The 22,093-nt window shown below is 31.0% G+C and overlaps 1 protein-coding gene across 5 annotated transcripts in view; it reads right to left on the bottom strand.

Moving 5' to 3' along the window:
• Positions 1 to 5,809: 5,809 nt before the first annotated feature.
• LOC131848399 (potassium voltage-gated channel subfamily H member 8-like) overlaps positions 5,810 to 22,093 on the bottom strand; it is a 78,626-nt gene continuing 62,342 nt past the window's right edge. For 4 of the 5 annotated variants that reach the window (XM_059198231.1, XM_059198230.1, XM_059198233.1 and 1 more), the window contains 12 exons: positions 19,583 to 19,839; positions 19,119 to 19,353; positions 18,882 to 19,045; positions 18,505 to 18,721; positions 16,051 to 16,230; positions 13,440 to 13,639; positions 11,121 to 11,370; positions 10,932 to 11,047; positions 9,223 to 9,506; positions 8,777 to 8,978; positions 8,052 to 8,201; positions 5,810 to 7,851 (listed from right to left, as the gene is read on the bottom strand). In XM_059198231.1, the coding sequence (XP_059054214.1) occupies positions 7,378 to 7,851; positions 8,052 to 8,201; positions 8,777 to 8,978; positions 9,223 to 9,506; positions 10,932 to 11,047; positions 11,121 to 11,370; positions 13,440 to 13,639; positions 16,051 to 16,230; positions 18,505 to 18,721; positions 18,882 to 19,045; positions 19,119 to 19,353; positions 19,583 to 19,839 (2,729 nt within the window). In that variant the 3' untranslated portion in view covers positions 5,810 to 7,377. The remainder of the gene's footprint in view (positions 7,852 to 8,051; positions 8,202 to 8,776; positions 8,979 to 9,222; positions 9,507 to 10,931; positions 11,048 to 11,120; positions 11,371 to 13,439; positions 13,640 to 16,050; positions 16,231 to 18,504; positions 18,722 to 18,881; positions 19,046 to 19,118; positions 19,354 to 19,582; positions 19,840 to 22,093) is intronic. The other variant, XM_059198232.1, reaches the window with a different exon arrangement.

A 22,093-nucleotide genomic window follows, 5' to 3' on the forward strand; every position in this document is an offset into this window, starting at 1 on the left:
TTTCAATCGTTTTATTTGTTTACTGTTTATACTTTAATTATAATTTAAGAGACTATCTTCATGAATAACAAATGGTAACAATATTTGCTTTTAATCTACATAAGCAAAGTACTTATAACTAGTAGAAAACATTTAATTTGTATTAAATATATATATTAGAAAAAGGTATTAAAGGAAGATATTAAAATAAAGATTTTCTATCAGTCAACCACAATGGACATACATTGCGTGTGTTAAAAAGTAGTATTCGCACAAAGAGTTTCCGAAATTATAATGTTTTTATTTTCTTTCATAATAATTTATTTATTTACGACGAATAGAACAGGCATACCATTAGAGTTCCACTTTACCTCCTATAAATAATAATACCAAGAATTATACTGTAAAAATCATACATATTGAATTATTTGTGCAAATTTATCAGAATTTAAATTACTACACAGGGCAATGGGCGTGGTTCTTTCCTAAAGACTAGGTATTTGAAGTTTCTCAAGAAGGTTTTTTAATAAGTTTTTTTCAGTCTCAAATAATACGTTTAGTACTTGGTACATGGTGTTGCTCTTAGGAGCAACACCATGTACCAAGTAAAGATGTAAAGATTTGATCCTATGAGCGGACAATATGTTTCATGCCTACCAACATTGTAGTACAAATATGCTTATAATATATTTTCGTATAGGTGTAGAAGAGATGTTCGTGGTTGCTATAACCAAGCAATATGATGTCGCAAGAGTATCCGATGAAATAAAGGCAGTCTAAATATATGTATAACATACTTTTTTTTAACTTGCACAGTATATCAATTATATTAACATTCTTTTATGTATTAATATTATACATAAGTAAGTCTATCTAATAGGATTTAAGAACTTCAAGACCATTCTTAAGATGTCCTGACGCAATAGGTACGTTTTTAATACGCACTCATACTTTACTACGAAATGAGTAAAGGCAATCTTTTAAACTCTTTAAATATTATTAGGAAAGCACTTATCCAAGTCTGACGTGGTTTCTATCTTTTAACATTTTCATTTTAGTGCCTACCGATTGATGTGTTACGTCATGCCATGCTCATGGAAAACAACGTGGTAAGTGAAAAAGTGCGCTAGTTTATCATTACGCAAGCGAATAGATCATTGAGCGAGAATTGGGCGAGAATCTTTGAACAAGAATCTAAAAACCGTTCGTTGGGCAGTAGGTCTTCATGATTGTCAAACTAGCGAATGCTTCTGATCGTAAGTGGTAACCGTCACCATGGTACCTCTAATGCTTTGTTATTCCGAGGGACTAAAATATCATCGCTCTATAATCGCTGTTTTCTCTTTCACTCTTTAACTTAATCATATGTAAGCTTTTTTTCGAACTACTCTAATGCTGTTGTGACCTTCATAAGCTTCGCCGGACGATAGGGGGCGAGTGCAGATGTCACTCCAAACCCGTGGAATGACATATGGAGCGGCTGAAGGGCAATTCCGCCTGACCGGCACTGCTAGGGGTTCGATCCTCGGCTCAGACCGTCGTAATTTCGATCCCCGTTTAAATTGGACGGGGTATCAATAAATCCAGGTGCTTAGCAGTTTATGTCGGTGGAATATGTGAGAGAGCGGTACCCACGCAAACGACTGTACAGCAACCTCAATATACCTGGGTAGTGTCCGTCTCTTCGGTTCTACACGTTACTAAATCGGGCCAAGGTCAATCCATATTATCTATAATGTCACTAGACGTACATAGTAACTATATTAAATGTTAAGTCAATTCTGGCGTTACCCTATCTACTCACTTATACCTATACATAAATGGTTTAGTGAAATGTTCGATATTCTAGGTACAATATTAAATCAGGCTTTGATTCTGGCTGCTGGAAATGATCTAATTTTCCCTACTTTTATTTTATTTTATTCGAACTCATTTAATTCAGGTGCATTAAATGAGTTAGAATAAAATAAACACAAACGTTATGACGTCTCTTTACTGATTTGAAAGTAGGTAATTGAAACGTGCTTTATCAATTTAGAGCTCACTTTTTTCTACGCCGATACCATTTGAGAGGTGGGAAGGCAACGTGCGCTAGTTTTTTTTAATTTAAATCATGAGATTGACCAAAATGTGATGGGCCCATTTTATGAAAGGTAATTTTATTTATTTTTATTGAAACTTGATGCACACATACATAAATAAAGGTGCACATGGCGGACTGAACACTTCAAGGCATTGAACCCAGTCAAATTAAGGAAATATTCATGTGGGCGGTACATTATCAAAACTAAAAATTAAAGTGTATAAGTTAAGATAATTTTGAATGTGATTAAATATACATACCTACATGTGCGAACATACTTAAATACATGAAATACCTACATAATATTAATAGGTAGTGCCGTATAAACATTTATCTAATCAATTATTCGTAGATATATTATAGTAAATTATAGTAGGTATGTCATTCAATACCAAGAGGATAGATAAGTACCTACTACTTATGATATTTCTTAAGGATTGAACTACCTACTGATAGTCTAAATTTTTTCTCGTACGGCGTATTAATTAAGGGATTTGATTTCGACTTTTGAAGTTTTTCTAGTATAGGTACTATTAAGTATTATTACTATATAGTAGTATCCACGATAGGTAACAGCACTAACTGACTCCTTTAAAAGCATTAAAGCTTAGAATAAATCTAGTTGTTTTCGAATAAAAAAGTAAGATATACTTTATAAAGATTTGTTCTAATTAATGAGTATAAACTTAAAAGTCACTCCTGTGAAAAATGTAGGTATTATTGTTGTTACTACATAGGTACCCTAAGAAATATTACTTTCATCCCTAAAGCTATACGTAATACGTATACCTGAATATTTTTAGTTCCGTACACAGGAAAACAAAACATTGTATCAGGATACGCCCTGTAAATAAGGTAACAATTCAAGCTTTGTATGCTTGTAGATACCGTGTCTTTGATTTATTTGCAAGAATTATGCGATAAGTCGGAAAAGTAAACATATAGGTACCTCATGTGAATATTATTGTGTATTTATTTCTCCTTGCTACATCGTTACCTGAACTGAGATAAATATTAAAGTTTTATTATTATTATAATCTCAAAAAATGTTAGATTGCAGTTTGCCGCTTATTAAGTGGCAGGTAGGTTAAGGTACCACAAAGATAAAATAAAAACTTTTTCCGATTACATCAGTGGAAAGCAATAATTTTTCATAAAAAGTAGATCTTTTGTTTAGTTTGAAAATATATTATTTCTGAAGTAATTCTGTAGAATAGGTATTAGTTGTATTTTTAATTAATGATAGGGGAAACTTAGCTTATCCAGACCATGATTCATCATTTAAAAATATAATAGAGTATAACAGTTATAATTACAAAAGTTTTATTTTGTTTCACAACAATGAATAAGTTTTTTATGACTAGACTTACAGAATTGTTTTCTTTTAAAAAAACCTATTAAAAGTGAAACAGACATAGTTCCTTTGTAAATGGAATATGACAAATTAAATGTTTCGTAGACTCGTAGCCGTGTAGCGTAATAGCGTAGCCGCTAGATTCAAGAGAAAATTGCATTTCACGTTTCAGCTGATAGTTTCCAAGACCTGGTTTTCAGTAAATAGGCTGCGAGTATAGTAGACTATTCATTTTTATTTGTCTTAAAGTTAAATATATAAATTTCGAAACCAAGTAGGTACCTACTGTCATTACCAGTGCTACTCGTAACTTGTGTGTGTGTATAAATAGTGGAAACTTCACTATTTACAAATAAATATGTAGGTACAAACAAATTCAATGGAATATTTTTGTATTCAAGATTACTACCTAACATGATTTACTCAAAATTTTGAATTTATTGATAAAGTTTTATTCCACTTAGACATCAAGAACTCAAATATAGAACATTTTTCTGAACTTGTTCCTATGTCATTATTAGTTCATTATCACGTCATTATTATTGCAATGCGATGAATCGTGTCACATAAATGGTAATGGTACAGATTGTCCATTATGTTGATTTTCTATATTTATCTTTAAGACCAGTTGTTTCTATTTGACGACATAGGCAGAGAAAACCAAGTATTAAATGACTTCTAATGACTAATGATGATCTTTATAAGAATCTCTCTTTAATATTATTTCCATAAACATTATTACCTTTAAAAACAAATTGCAAATAAACTGAAATTTTAAAACGTACGATTTCACGGAAAGTCTTACGGCTAGGTAGGTACCTATCCGCTTTGCCGACTAGCGGCAAATTAAAATAGGCAGTGCTCGGCTCGCACGACCTACATTTACGTCTACGTTTCATTACTTACTGTACGTTGTTAAAGCTAAAGATTTACTAAAATAACTTTAGTAAGTGCTTACATAACTATGATTAATTGGATATGTTCAGTGGTGTGCTACTACGTATAATACTAAGAATGTTTATATTAAATTAAAAATACCATTCAAACAGCAATTACAGAGAAGTAGAAAGTTTGTTTATAATGATTAATTTTACAGTAAACGAAAAGATAAAAAACAAAACACTAGGTACCTAGATATCTACATTAGTTATTTCAATAGCGGTATTGCTTTCACATACCTATTTATATAAATATTTGTTTGTTCTAATATAGACAAAAATATTATATTGAACACTTTCATAAAATACAGTAGGCGGCCAGTATCATTATCAAGTAAGTGACTTGTAGTTGTAATCGGTACGAGCCCAGTAAAAAATGTAACAATACCTATACAAATATTTATAAGTCGGTATTCGCCTTACACGAAGTGGTAAATTTTGTATTCTCTACAATTTCTTTTATCAACAACTTCTTCAAGGTATTTTAATATATAAGTTCTATTTCTTTTATATTTTTACTAATGCATTTCGTTTCAACATATACAAGTAGTTCAGAAAAACAAAATTAATTCCAATATTGTACTACTACACATTGTTACTGGCAGCTTGACCATTATTCCGTTTTTAAATATTTGCACATTATTTAGATACACATTTTTCTGTCTTTTCTGTGAGCCCTCTTGAGACCAATGTATACCTAACTATTATTTATTCCTTGTTTTTCAAATTGAAATTTTTCAAATTAATTTTATTCATAAAAATTAGGACTGATTTTCTAAATATAAAATCAACACGTATGAAGAGGAATTAAAACACATCAATCAACATCAATTTGTCTTTATTAATTTTACGGTAACTAATCTTTTGTACTACAAGATAAAGATTTACAATAATATGTACAAAATATTTTTATTACGCATATTTATAATGCGCAATGTAATAAGTAGTTTAGATTTCAATAAAAGTTAAAGATTAAAGTAAATAATACAATGAAATTTTAGGCACTGCACGTGTTTCAACATCTTATCACATTCATGGGCTCTATACAACGTACACCACGATTATTATTCAATTATACTAATAAGCGTTTCCATTCTTATATCAATTATTATCGAAGATAATTTGGATTCCATTACACCATGACATGATTACTTTGCATAATTACCTATCACACCAAATCAAACGTATTTTAACATCGTAGAAGCGTATAGGTAGTAAATAATTAATATTTATATAATTCTAAGATATATCTAAATATATCTATTTTTGATATAATTGAAAAATATACGTAAAACGCAGATTTGAGCTCATTTGGTTATAAATTGCCAGTTCCATTTATTACAACATCAACATTCTATATGAATTGTATAGAGTAGGTAGTGTAGGTACACAGCTAAGTATAATGGTCACTATTATTGATATTGCTTACAAAGTATTTAATTTTAAATGGATTTTTAATCATTAAAGCTATAATTGCACATTATCAACATATTCATCATCCATTCTAGAATAATCTAAACACTCAATCTAAATATAATAATGTATATGTAATACGTTAATGAATCATGGAGGAAGATATCTCACAATCATATCGGGAGGACGTAAATTTTAAAAGGAAAGGGCAGAATGTTTACTTTCATTACGTATTTTTATTAAATTCAACAAATATTATAGTATTTAACAATTGATAGACTGCAATAGTAGTATTAAGGCAAGTAGAAAGTACGACTCAGGTACATGTTTTATAACATACTTAGATACTTTTACGTACTTTTTAAACGAAGTTACTTATATATTTAATAGAAATTATTGATTGGGTACAATAATTTAATAAAAAGAATAAGATATGTCACCATTTCAAAAATTCAAAATCTTGCTCGGTCTTATTTTTTTCACAGATAAAAAAAGTAGCTATCCTTTGCTTTTCAATATTTTTTATACGCTTAGTATTTTGATAGGTTCGCCGATTCATCGTTCGATCGTATCGTATGGTATCGTTAGTAATAATATTATTATTACTATCGAACTCTGTTTTTTCATGGATAGGGTTTACCCACTAGGTATTGATTTTTGTTGAATTCCATTGAGAAATTAAATGTTTAGATAATAATGAAATATATTACTGTATATAAAAGAAAATAGTAAGCAATAAAACTGTTAAATAATCATTGCATAAAATAGTTGTATGGATAAAGTAATTAATATTATATATTGTACCTACTTATAATAGGGATTTACATGAGGCCAGAGTCCGATCTCATATTCGACGATTTTATGACTTAGGTATGTATAGAGAAAGGAAGACATTCAAATTTGACACATTGAAGTATAATGGTTTACATACCATAATGTTATGGCTTAGTTAAAACGACATTTTGAGTTATACATAAATACATGTTAACATATATATACATATATTTAGGCATACCTAAATCGTATATAGTATTGTCCTACTTATAAACCGATAGAAGATACTACCGATGGCTTAATAATATTAATCTATACATTCATCACAAAAAATATTTTGTTATTTATGTTTATATCCTATATTTGCTATTTATATATTTACATAGGTACCTGGTACCCATGTAACATAAAAAACTGATGTGTTTACAGGGTCCCCCTTTGTATTAGACTATATTTCAGCGTGCTGTTTCGGGGATTGTATACTTAATACTAATCACTCTCAACATTAATGTATCTTTAACCAGTGACTAGAATATCTAAATACCACTAAGCTAACAATAAAACCTTTATTAAACTTGATATGTACATCTTGTACTAAATACGAAGATAAAAATTGGTTTCAATATTAGATATATTCGTTGATAGAAAAAAGTAACAAGTATAAAAATTTTAAGTAAGCTAATCAGGCAAACAACAAGCGAATCACAATGAGAAGTAGATAATAATAAATTATACAATTTTTTAAAAGTATATTAAAACTAATAGTTTATTTCATTATTAACAACTAATGAGCAGAATGTTATTACATAGAATAACTATGAAAATGGAATATTCATTTAACTGTTAATATTAAATTTTAGACTCCTTGTGCTAGGATGAGAGATTTTAATCGCCATGAGGCGTTCTGAGGCGTCTTGTAGGTCACTCGTAGAGTGTCTACTTCTCTTTAAATTTGACGACCTCTCTGGTTCTAATAACCTTTTTAACTCTGGTTGCGTATCGAGATCTTTGGCACTCCCACTAAGGCTTCTAGTCGCTTCAAATTTCTCGCTGGCTGAACTGGACGGAGTTTGACTCCCATTTTCTGATTCTGCTATTTGTTCGAGTACGCTTGGCCTACGAGGTCGGGGGTCATAATAATCTAGAGTCTGTGTCATGACAGGCGTAAGGTTGGCCATTGGGTCTAAACCCAGTAATAGCATGACTGTAGCAGGATGTTCTATGATATACTGAGTGACACAGTGAAGAAATGGTTCCGTTTGTGTACTTCTATTTGTTTTCGGTCTCTCAGGCGTAAGCGGTCTCTCTTGCTGTAAAAAGGAGGGTAACTTTATTAAACTGTCTAAGGAAACTATTTTATAGAAGATTACTCACTACTGTGATTTTGACAAAGCAGATACAATGACAGTATGAGAGTATCAATAAAGAATCCTTCTGTTGTAACACATTATACAATACAATACGTAATTCGTATAGTATGTTTACATAATATTAGAGCTAGTAAGCTTGCCTGATCCCAACAGAAGACGTCTGGTGGATGGCTACAGCTGCGCGCGAGTTGGTTGGGTGGCGCGTTCCATTGTAAGTTTGGGTTGGAGTGTGCTGCGTGCCAGCCTGCCGGCCCTGTCATTTCTTGTAGAGCTTGGATCGCATTTCGAACCTAAAAACAACAATAACAGTAATAATCCTAAAATGTTTTATATCTTTAACAAAAATAAATAGATTTTAAAAGTTAGAGCTGACATTATCTCTATCCGTACTCAATTTGACAACCTATACTATAGTAGTAGGATCTGGAATATACCGTTATGGCAGATGAGTGGAAGAACGAACAGAGTACCTATCATCACATGGAGTTCGTTGTACCCAATTATACTATTAGAAACCTAAAAAAATAACAAAGTACATAGATTCTACGTATAAAATAGGCAAGAAGTTAACACCGAGATTTAGACTCAATATAAATATATATTCTACATATAATATTAAATTTATCCAGATCTTTAAATTACATACTAACCTATATAGCCACGATATACAATAACAACAGTATCTAATTATTGCTTTGTAATATGTACCGACAATAAATGCGTATATTTGCTATGTGGCAACGTAATCACATTATAATATTTGCCTTGTATCTAAATGATATCACGGCGATAAGAATTTGTTTAGTAGATACGTGACAAATGGGTCAACAGTATTGAGCGAGTATGATATCACTATTTGGCTTGCCTCCATGCTGAGTGCGGCGACGTCATGGTGTAGACTGGAGACTTGTGTGTCCAATCTTTCCACTGATGACCTCGTGTTGTGCACTTCTAGGTTTAGGCCTTCCAATGAATCAGCCCTCGTTATCTTCGGCGTAGCAACTGAGCGCTGCCTCTCTATTCTTTCCCGTAACTCCCGATGAGAAAGGCGCTGTTGGCCGTCCGATCTGAAAATTAATTGTTCTAAATTATTATAACCGTTGTATTAGTCCGCCCACAACTAGTATTGGAGCTTGAATTTAATTAATTCGAATAAACTCGATTAATGGTGTCTGTTTTCAGAAACCGGAGATTTCAAGATTAGAATTAGTGGTGAATTGCCTATATTATATACGTAGGTAAATTTATAGAGAAAACCATTTCCAATAGATATTTACAATAAGTAGATATTATATATATAATTCTTAAAACCTGAATTTAGGATGGCGAGGGCTGTTTGCAGTTGATGTTGGTTTCTTTGGTGATAGAGCATGATCCTCGGCAGCGTTCTCGTCGTCTTCTGATATTGACGGCAGAGTAAGTGAAGGATGACCGTTACCGTCAGACTCCTGTTCTGCTTCATAACCTTCTCTTAGGTTGTAAGTGAGGTCGTGTTGTATATCGTGAATGAACTCTTGTTGATATTCAGGGTACAAACGCAGTACTTCACCCAAACCACCCATATGAATACATTTCAAGTCACAATAGGTTAAAGCCTGTAAACGTAGTAACATAAAATAAAGAATTACGTGATAACTTATTGTGTCTGTGTATGTGAATATAGATATTTGCGATCAGAGTTAGAACTATACGCTACGTAATATAAAATTATTTTTGTTTTGAATAGGCAACTTTTGAATGTTATTTGAAAAGTTTCCAAAGTATAAAACGTCATTGATATTAAATAAATTCTTGCCGCCAGTGGATATTGAAATTACACTTTATTTAATATAAATTATGTAGATAGATAATTGAACGCGGAATATGAATAGCATCAAAATGAGAGATTTTCTTTAGCAGCAATTTGATTTCGTTATTTGACTCGAGCGGTGATTTAATTTCGTTCGAAGGTGGTACTACCTACAGGTAGTAAGGAGATAGGCGGTGGGTCTGATGGTATGCAAAAGACATCACTTTAGCTCTTTATTAGAATTGAAAATCTAATAAAATCGTGCATATGTAGATCAGCAGTATAAAATTGCGAAACTCTTTTGAAAGAAGACATTTAAAATAACAGGATTAAAGATAAATAACTTAAAAAGGTAAATACTTTTAGGTATATTATATACATAACGGATTTTACGAGAGCTTCTTGACTTGCATGCAAATATTGGCGTTCAATTTAGTTCAAGTCGCTCTCGTATAGAAAAGTGAAATACTTTTGTATACTTTGAGCTTAGAATTGTGAAGTATATAATCTTTCTTAATATAAAATTCTTATTAAATACTAATAATCTATGCATCTTTGCATAAACTACTTAGGTATTCTAACTGCATGCCTTAATTCAATACACTAATAGACAGTAAATTGTTTAATAGAATTTTATAGAAAATAAATAGATGTACATATCATAAAAAAAATTGCAGGAGTAGGTATAATATTTTTGGCTTCTAAATATTTACCGCATCCAATTTCTATAAACATATGGAAATACTATAATAAAAATGTCATATTTTTAAAACAAACATTATATGGATTGTATGTCCTATTTTTGCTCCTGATACTCATATCAGTCGAGTATTCATAAGGATAAATAAAAGAAAGCCTATTTATATACCTCAATAGTTACATGTTAGACTGTATTACTGAGAAGTTTATATCAATACTTTCTGTATTATTGAAAAAATTAATTAAACCTAAAGACATTTAATTAAGTTTAATATGTGTATAAAAATTATTAATATATACAATAGACTCCTCAGGCGGTGTAACGTTTAGAGATAGTCGTTAAACACTTGCGAAGTTCATAATACTCGTAGATGCTAATTTATACTACATTCAACCTTTACGCAATAAATTTAAATTACCACAGACATTAATGAAAACAGTAGGTAGGTACCTATCTAATTTAGTACACTTAGTAGCTTGAAATGTCTGGCATTCAAAAGCTTAATAATACCATCTAAATTAATATGTATACCTTCACATCGCTGCTCGATTTAACGACCACATCAGGATTATTAGGTTGGGGCTGCCCCGTCCCATTGTAGGGTTGCAAATGTGTATTCATATCACATCCCACCAAATCTCCTTTCCCTATTTGATTACAATAGTTGAATTAATTCATGCGATTAACACTAGTATTATCAACATTTGTAGAATTCCTCACCTAGAATTGCGACCACCATGTCATTCTGCATCACTTCCATAGAACCGTTGCATATGTAGTAAATATATGTAAGGGCATCTCCCTTATGAACGAGATATTCTCCTGGGGCGCAAAAGTTGTTTCGGATATGCAATGACAGCAACTTCAGACATCCCTGGGACGCAGACTCGAATATCGGAAGTGATAATATCTCCCGATGAAGATGTAAAGATACGTCGCCTCTAAGCTCCTCGGGAAACTCCTTCAATGTCTAAAATAAGTAGACCCATAGTAAACAGATAATAAAATAAGATTTTCGACTGAGTAGGTTCGTCTCGTTTACGACTTCAAAGCGATGAACATTAAATTTCGATCTATAAGCGATCATCCTATATACGAGTATAGAGTTGTTAGACGCTTTTTGTTAAGAGCGCAGAAATGTGGTCTAACTATGCTGTTAACTTTAGTCAAAGTTTATAGCTTTAAAGTGTTTTTGCTTGATAATCGAGTTTCCTAAGCAGCCTCTAGAGAGTTTCTAAGTTTAAATTACAAATTCATTATATAACGTCGCATTTCGTAGTTTCCGCGGAGTTGCTCATTATATTATAAATAAATAAACAAGCATATTATATAAACATATCCTTTGTTTCATTCAAATTCAAATTTTAATTATTACATGCTTACATATTTCAGACATATACTCTCAATAAAAATAGACTTTTTTATTATCATTGAAAATTGAAGACAAATAATTATGTAATTATAAAATGAGGCTTAAAATAGATAATTTCCTAGTTACAGTATTTTAGGTATACATACATAGATTTTTAAAATGAGTTATCCATGTTAAAATGTAGTTACACTATATGTAAGTAGTAAACTTACAATAATATATAACGGTCTTATTTCATCTATAAAAAAGATAGTTTTTTGCTATGATGCGTGGATTACTGGCATTATTAGCATTTCTGGCATTATTGGGAGTAATACTGTAATGTCAAAACTGCCTGTAATATTAAAAGTATTAGAAGATATATTTCCAATTTTACAAGCATTTTTACGTGTATTATAAAGAAATGAAAAGGCCTGTGATACATAGTATTCACAGTCCTTTTCCACAGTTCCACACGCACACTCCTCTTAGTACTTAATTCTTAAAAATATTTTGTAGGCAACGAATTATATGGTGTAGTACTTAAAGCAAATTAAGGAGTAATATAAATTACATTGAATGAAAATCTTCCGTGTTTAGTTTGTAATGTTACAACCACGAGAAAATTTAAGTATACTTATCATTAATAAATAACATGTAGTATTATAATTATAGCACGACGTCAGCTATATAAAATATATTATAGAGATAACATTAGAAATGTTAAGTGTAATTAATATATATATTATTAAGTAAATCATGCTTTTTATATCTGTCTCTCGGTTTACATATATGGGCTTACCTATCCTATAAATAAACCTTTTAAAGCTTTTAATTGTTATTTTATCCGGCTTCGCATCGCGGCGTTCCATTTGTGTAAATTTTTAGCCTCAACCTCAATTTTAGCAAAAACTTTGTTATAGATAATCATATTCTATTGGTACAACTATAGTATAGAATTTTTATGAAAGTATGCAGGTCTAATTTTGCACAAATTTATCATATATGTTTTAAGAAATCTGGTACATTAACCAGTTTTTCAATATCCATGAGATCCCGTATAACTAAAATTCAGTCATTGCTGCGTAAATGCAAATAGATAAAAATATTAATTATACATGCCGATAAAAATTTTCATATGTGTAGCTATCTACACATATGAAAATTTTTATAAATATCTTTCAAAGACTGTTTATTGAACAAAATGTTTTATGATATGTTATATAAGTTTATAAAATAACCTACAACTTACTTATATTAATAGCAGGTATCGAATTTTAATTAGGTCAAGTAAGGTGAGATATCGAACGGCTGATGGACTACACGAGATTGATGCGTATTTTTCCCAAAAAAGAACGTTATGAGAGTTCTATGTTAAACGAATAGTAACTATCTGTTGAATTACACTGTAACTAGTAAACGTATTATCGTTGTGACTGGAGCGAGATTCCTTAGTATAATTGTTTAAAATACAAAAAAATAATTTTAGGAATAGGTACATTTCTCGGAAAAAGCTTACGTAGTAAAACGTACATAAGTAAGCTTGCGTAAGTAATATGTAGTTATAAATGATGTAAAAAAGAGTAGTAAAATAAGATTTATAAATAGAATAATAGGTAAGCTGCTAGCAATAATAAAACCAAATATTAATACGCCCATTAATGCTATTGTTTATTAGGTATACTTACTTCATGGATGTCTATTCCGTGATTAAGAGACCACATGGTTTGAAAGTAATCTTGCATCCGCTGTTTTAGTTCCTTTGGCACTTGGTTTAGGGACAGAAAGTCTTTCAGATCACGCCACTTTGTTTGGTACATGGAACGGCGCGAGTACATCCTCTGAATAATGGCTGTTACATTACCGAATACGACGGCGTGCATCAGTGCTGAAATCAATATTAAAATTAAATAATATATACAATTATAGATGGTGTGTTGAAAGTTTTCACGCAATTAATTATTTTACCCGTTACTTCCCCATTTTTCTTATAATTTTTAGTCTATGTATGTGACATACTTTGTAAAAATTCATTATAATTCCTCCAGCTGTTTTACGTGAAAGCTCAATTGTCATGACTTTACGACTTTATTATTAGAAAAAGATAAACGTAATAAATACTACTTAAATGTAGTTTCCACTCCGTAATATACACAATAAAAATTAAACACTTGACTGGAGATTTTAGCTCAAAACAATACCCATTTCTTTTACAACATACATACATGTCACAACATACATACATATCAAAACATACATGTCACAAAACAGGCTGTGTTAGATAGATACTGTAACGTTTTATATACTTATCACAGTACATATATTTGATTGAACTATTGCATGTTTATTTGACAGGATATGCGTATATACGCTTGTATAAATAGTACCTACACAACGTAAATATTTGTAATGATATTTGGAAAATTTTATGATATATTACAGTTATTTCCTGGAATATACCCGTGTTTCGCAAACTAAAATATTATAAGTACCTACACCATATAACCAATACTAAAGCACAACCTATTATGCCAAGTTGAGCCAATTTTGTAATATTCATTTCCTAAATGGATCCGTCTGTGTATAGTCGCAAACATGATGACGTGACTCTATTTTATTATGCAAAGTAGTACAACTATGTGTATACATATATATCTAATTATGTGACAGTATTATTAGGTATGGAACAGTTTTATATAATATACTAGTCGAATATTCGTCTTCGTACCCAAATAACTCTTTCTTAGTAAACCAAAACATAAATTTTTAATTGAATCTTACGTATAATAGTGACCATGAAACCGACCTATCTTTTTTTCAAAATGGCATACAAAAACATATACACATACAAAAATTTTAACAAAAATTGTATTTGGTAAAGTTCTTCAGTAACAGCTTTTATCGTATTCTTCTATAAAACAGCAATATATCATATTTTTATTATATATAATAATAATAATAACCCTGGATAATTCACACAGCGCTACCTGGGCCAAACTACGTAAAGTTTGTGTTACATATGGCTACGAGACGACTGATACATACATTTTTTTTGTAAAAACATACTTAAAATATAGAAAACACCCAAACCAATACAAACAATCCTATTTATATTAATATATATGTTTATACCGTGTTAGGAATCGAACCCGCAACAATTGGAAGCAACAACAACAATTAGAGATATTCTAAACCGTCTGACCACCGAGGCCGTTAAAATATATATAGATAGACACATGCTACAGTATTATTAAATACTAGCTGTACCCGCGACTTCGTCCGCGTGGAATTTAACATTATTTTTCTAAAATAAAAGTAGCCTAAGTTACTCCTTATTACATCAGCTACCTGCCAAAAAAAGTCCTGTTAAAAAAAGGTTCAGCCATTTCAGAGATTAGCCGAAACAAACAGACAGACAGACAGACAAAAATTGTAAAAAATGTATTTGGTGTATGTACCGTATTTATATTCATATGCATTTAGTAAAAAACAGTTATTTAAATATTACAAACTGACACTCGAATTTTATTTATATGTATAGATGTATAGATTAGTTTTATTTAAATATAGTACTTATGTAAATATATATAATCGCGTACAGGAATGTTACAAATACCTAATAAGTTTTACGAATGTGATACTTAAATCAATGAAGTTTTATTAGTAGTATTTTCCAATCTAGCAACACACTCACAGAATAAGTAAGGATACGTGGTGCCTACAAATAAATAATGCTATTGTAAAACAAAGTTGGACAATGTAGGACGCGTGTCAACAATGTGAAGAAAAACTTTATCAATTTATTTACATCTGTCTGTTTACTGCAGCTTTGCTTACTCGGAATTCGATAATGCCTCTCCATTTAGAAAGTAGGACTATCAGAAAACCCTTTCATAATGGAAACATTTATGAAACCTATATAAAAAACTTAAATTTCTATACTATAATTATTTGTGACTTTATGACAGTGTGGTTAGTTAAGTAGTTTGAGGAAAGCGGATTGTTAGTAACGCGGAATAATGGCTACATCGTTCGCAGTGTACCATATTAGATCGATCTACACGCGGTTCCTCCTGGAAGCCGTCGTGGTTAATTCATTGAGATCCGTAAACTGATCTGAACTTATATTGCCACTGTATACCCTTAGTGCAGGCAGGTGTATCAACTGCATTATTATGGATTACAAAAACATATTTATTTATAGCTTGTAACATTGGAGTATTGATATATAAAAAGCAATTAACTATTATCCTCAAGAGTAGTCAAATACAGAGTGCGTACTATAACTAAAGTTCATACCTCCAATTAGCATAGTTATTATGCTAAAGACCTTCTCTGGTAATGTGTTGGCGGAAACGTTACCAAAGCCCACGCTCGTCAGCGAAGAACATGTGAAATAGAGCGCAGTGACGTACGTCTCACTATGGGATATATTGGGAATTGGCATTTTCAGACGTTCCGCCAAGTTGTTGATCCACCCTGTAGACAAATTGTTATAATTAATTAATTATTCAAACTTCGAAGTTCACAATTATTATTGGACTATTTACTACTAAGTGCTACCAGTCTCTACATTATTATAAGATATTAATTATCATAATATGTACTTGCTGTTACTCGTGACTTCGGCTACACAATCTTTCATCACCTATTTCCCCCTTCAGATTATTTAAGAAAAATATTAGCATATATCTGACCTCGTAGTGCAAACCATAGATTAGTAATCTGATGACTATAATATCTTTGTAAAGAAATAAATAAGACAATTTAAAGATATACATGAATGTAAAAAAAAGTGCTATTGCTTTGCGTTTGATGGTAAATAAATATAAACATAAACGAATAAGTATGCATTTATGTAGGTAAGTACATATAAAAAGTTACGATCTTTTAGCGTAGCACTTAACTTGGTATCGAGATTAACTACCTCTGAAACGAGTTTGAAAAATCGTAATAAAAGCTTTTGTTTTACGAATTTATTTATAACAGAGAATCTTTGTTCCTATCAATCATAACATTGAGGTAGATATTAATAAATTTCAAAATTTGAAACATTGTTAATAGTAATCTTAGGAACAAACCCTTTAGTACTGTGTCACAGTCATATTATTTACAACTCCAAACCTAAAAATAAGGTACAAAAATGCTATATATCATGCCTCTACTTCTGCAACATATTGGTAGCGGTTATAGAACAGAAAAACTAACTCATTAACTAAATTTAATGTTATTTTATTTTAGATATTTTGAGCTGTATAATTTTCATAATACGAGGTTCATAATAAAATTTTGTATAATTTGGAGTTTGAAATATTAATCACACGTTGTCTATATTGCTTCAGCTGAATTCAGATTACAATTTCCCTTGGTCCGGGGTTACGCTCACGGTCAATTTAACATCGAATATTTCACCGGAGACAAGCAATTTTAATAAATTAATGTTTTGTAGTCATTATCGACAGAATTTTAAATTTGTATATATAAAAATACTTATATTTGCTAAAATATGTAATAAAAATTTATAAGTATGTAATAAATAACAAATTAAGATTACACTACTGATAATATTAGACAATTTAATTATACTCCATATTAAAAAATATAACAGGATCATAGGTTTCTTGTATAATATATAAATGCTAACTATAAATTGTATTAATATTGTAGTACAGTGTAGCCGGTCCAAGCAGAGGGCTATTGAGCAAAACTAAGGAAATGCCAAGGCCTTTGTCTGGGTAGGCGTAATACTTTTTACGATCCGGGACTCTCTATAAGTGGGCAAAGGGGCACCACCAATTTGTAAAGAGTGCCTTAGAAATTTCTTTTTAGAAAGACAGATGACAAAGGACACTATCCCTAGCAGTTGTCGAAAACATTTTTCATTAATCATTACAATTAAGGACACCAAAAAAACAAAAAAAAAATTTGAAAAAACTATAACTATCTCCCTTCACGTCTATCTTGGTCTTTCCTTGTATATGTCGGTAAAACTTCTCTGGCTAAGTTAGATGCAATTGTCATGAAGACATTGAAGTTATGGTTTGGACTGACCTCCCTCAACTCTGTTTTCCCTTAACAATAGTTATGGGTAGATTTTAATGAAAGTATCGGAACATTATGAATACCTCACGGTGAATGTTAACATACGACGGGGTAACTGCTCACTACAGCCGAGGTCACAAGTCCCGGGAATTGCTCAGAGTTTCCATCTCTGCCACACGATGGACCTGGCTTCCGCACAGGGAATCCATAAAATACTAAGAAGTTCGTATCATTTCACACATATTCTACTAAGATTTTAACGTAGAGAAAATTATTGAAAGAATAAATGTTTCACGAAAATATGGAAGTATTTCTAAGTGTATTGATTTAGTATTTCATCAAGTCAACATTATATGAGTAATTAAAAATAATGGAAAGTAGTTGACAAGGCATTAAAAAGAGATAGATATGTATCCAATAAAGTTTAATATATAATAGAATCGATGTAGATCACGGAATAATATTCCCATTAAGGTATTGCCTAATTTTTTCAGATATATTCTCAGAAAATAATTTCTCATAATTCACTCAGATAAGATATACAATACCTACATACTAATAGAATAATTATGATTCAGACGTTTCTTCCCGTTGGGTAGGAGGCGAGTTTAATTCAGATTTATTTAGATTTATTAATGGAGTAAAGTAGGGGTGAATTTAAATTTAAGGTATTACATTCAAATAGGAATTCATTAGACAATTTTCACTTACCTAAATCCCAAATTTCGTGCTTGTGATGTTCAATTTCTTTCTCAGCTATTATGAACCAGATGCAGGCTAACCAGTGCGCTACCAGTGTAAATGAAAGCATCAACAGTGTCAATATTAACGCAGAATATTGCGAATAACGATCCATTTTTTGTAACAATCGTGCAAGTCGCAATAACCTCGTCAATTTCACTAAATGAACGTTGCCGTGTGTTGATTCCTGAAACAGAAATCTTAATTCAAATTGCGGTCTACCGATTTAGAGACAACTTTAAATTGCTTGTTAACTTACTGTTGTTTTCCAAGAAGCCAACCAATCGAAAGTGCTCATTTACGTATTAATTAAATAACAACACCGTAAAATTAATTAGTTAGCTTACCGCCCCGCTGTACACGTCCGACGCGTAAAGTAGGTCAAATGGGAGCGCGGCCAGGAGATCCACCACGAACCAGGATCGGATGTAATTAAGAGCTATCGCCTTCGAATCTGATACCACTTCGCCCTTCTTACTTACAAATGTTGTACGAAAATTAAGTAATATATCTAAAATAAGATAATTAATTAGGGTTTTCAACATTTTTTATAAGCGAAACAAATATACAACAAAGGTACAAACCAGTAATGAATAAAGCTTCAACCAGGACATCCATTGTTACACTAATTCTGGGGTGACCTTCGTCTACAAAACTGGCGTTATAAGGAACAACGACCGCCACGTAAAATGTGGCTATGAGAATGAGCCAGTCCCAAAATGTTTTGAAAACTCCATAATGTGATATTATTAATCGTGACCTCTTTATGGCCGACGTTTTGTATTCAGGTAACGGTGGGTCCGAAGAGTGTAATAGATTCTAAAATATGAAAGAAATTATTTTATTCCACGTTATTCATAACATGTATAATTTAAATTTGCAATTATATTGCAAAACAACGGACATTAATCTTAATAACAAATATTTAATTTTGCAAATATATTTGGTTGCAAAAAAAGACAGTCAAGTAGATAGCAATTAACCTATTCCCCATATTATAACTTATGTGATAGTGATGAAGCTTAATGAGTGTTTTGTAAAAGATTACCTTACTAACATTGTTGAGTTTAAGTTTTGTCTTCATTTTATCTGGCTTGTAATGTCCTGAAAGCTGGTAAAGTACTGCCCTCGAACGCCTTCTGCCCATGTTGGCGGGCGAGGGCGCTTCAGGGTCAAGATTGCCATTCGGGTCTGGAAGTAGGCAACTAGATTCAGCGCGGAACCGGGCGCCCAAGAGTGCCGCTGCGGGTACAAATGGGGATAACGCTAGAGTGACCACGCCAGCCGAAGGCCGCACCGCGGCTCCTGCACGTATAAATCACCCTGTTACTATCTTGGCATTGGTACCTTCAATATATACACATATGTATCTAATAGAAAAGAAGAACAAACATGATTCTCTTTATTATTAGGCTGTAGAATGAGATTTCTTAATCACGATAAATGGTATATTGACTTTCTTTTGTTACTTGAGTCATATATATTTGGAGTTAGTCGAAACAAGCAAGTTTCCGAAATAATATTAGATATACTATAATTAAATGTTAATGGTCATTCTAAGCTAAGGTACAATAGAAAATCTTGTTTAATTTAAAAATGTGGAAATAAAGCCAAATCTCGTTAAAATATTCATATTGGTTGAAGGTCTCATTTAATAAATTAAACTTTTCAGTCATTAAATTATACGAGATTTAGCGTTTATGTAAATATCACCAGCTACTTAATGCAATGGGTATGACAGGAGATAGAACTAAGAGTAAATTGTATTATCTACGTTATATATTTTTAAAATTTATTTACTGATACTAATAAATTACATAAAGTATAACGGGACCTTATCCTGTACTGTATGGTAAGATCTTGTTACTCTTTTAAAATAATAAAAAATGGTAGGTATTAACAATTTCAGTTTAGTTATCAAAACCTGAAGTAAATCATTAGGGTATTATTATATTGATAAGTAATCTGAAATGAATGGTGCATCCATTCATTCATTCACAGTGCTAACGAATATGACCAGTAGAATAATCTAATAGTGGTGTAATTATACACAACGTATTCAAACTAAAATGAAGTTGTTCTAATATTACAATTATAAAAAAATAGAGATATAATAGAGGCGATATGAACAAACATAGTAAAGTGAATACAGTAAGAAAGAATATAATTATTTGTAAGAATATTAATATATATATAAATATAAGTAAAAACATATAAAAATCTATAATATATGTGCAATTAGTGTATTATGCATACATTCAGAATTAGTACCGAGAACGTTCATGCCTCTAATTCATCTACAGTTCTAGGTACGTAGGTATACCTAAAACTGTAATTTAATTCATGCATTAGTTTCACATAACAATTACGTGCTCCGAGCTAACTATTCAATAAAACTCTCACTAGGGTCGTAACGTATACAACTTCAACGTGTAAACGTGAAGCAAAACTAGTGTCGCGAAACCTTTGATGCTGCCGGGGTCATGACTTCAGCGATATTGTGAATTTCACTAAGAGAACTTACTTTTAGAACTAGTTTCACGAAATCTAAACACGTCTAATATAATAAATTCAAACGCCGATAACAAATGCATGCAGAGTTATAAATAATATAATATATATTTATAAATGACATCTAGTATACATATATATTTTATTTAAATGCCAATGAACAGCAACTCGTAAAATCTCCAGAAAATATGAATACAAACAAACATGACACATTTTGTATAGATTTTCTTCTTATGACAATGTATTGTACATTGGTAACAAGTAAAATTACACGAAATGTTGGAAATTTAACTGCAAGTAGTGACTCCAAAAGATTCCGCACAGCATTTATACGTAAAATAAAATATAATTCCTGTTCTGGTAATCAATAAATTAATATAATGTATGTTACGACAATTATAAGTTTTGTAGATATAGATCATTAGAAGAAAAAATATACGGTACTTTATTGGGTTTAATACTGGTATCGGGCATTTCTTAAATAAGTCGACCTAAAAATAATGTAACTAATAACCTGTTACAAGTTCGTTGACAAGGTTTCTGGAGATTTTGTTATTAATAAAAATGTAAGAAATATTTTGCTCATTTTTATTTAGATACTTATTTAACATTTCATTTTTGTATAATGGAACATTTATGTTAATAAATATTCAGTGAATTGAGTTATTATAATTTTGTCTGAAGAATTTTGTTAACCATTATAAATTTTGATGCGTCCTATTTCTGTACTATGAGGCAAATGTCTTGATAAATATTTTAATATTCTTCTCGTTTACTATTAAATATTTTAAGTTAGTAATAACGTAGTTATATATTCTATTTATTCGGTCAAATACTAAAATATATTAAATCGGGTTGTAAATATAAATATCTTGAACAAAAATGAACATAATCAGAGCTTTGAAAAGATTCAAATACTTAATAATTGAAACTAAGAATACAACAACGACAAATAGTTTACGATATGTTAAGTATAGTACAAGAAAAATGTTAATTAAGTAATTCTGAGTGCGTTTGTTGTGCTGTTAGGGATTAAATGACTGAATGT

The sequence above is a fragment of the Achroia grisella genome, unplaced genomic scaffold, assembly GCF_030625045.1.
Source record: "Achroia grisella isolate CSIRO2021 unplaced genomic scaffold, CSIRO_AGI_Agris_v1 utg558, whole genome shotgun sequence".
Classification (NCBI taxonomy): Eukaryota; Metazoa; Arthropoda; class Insecta; order Lepidoptera; family Pyralidae; genus Achroia; species Achroia grisella.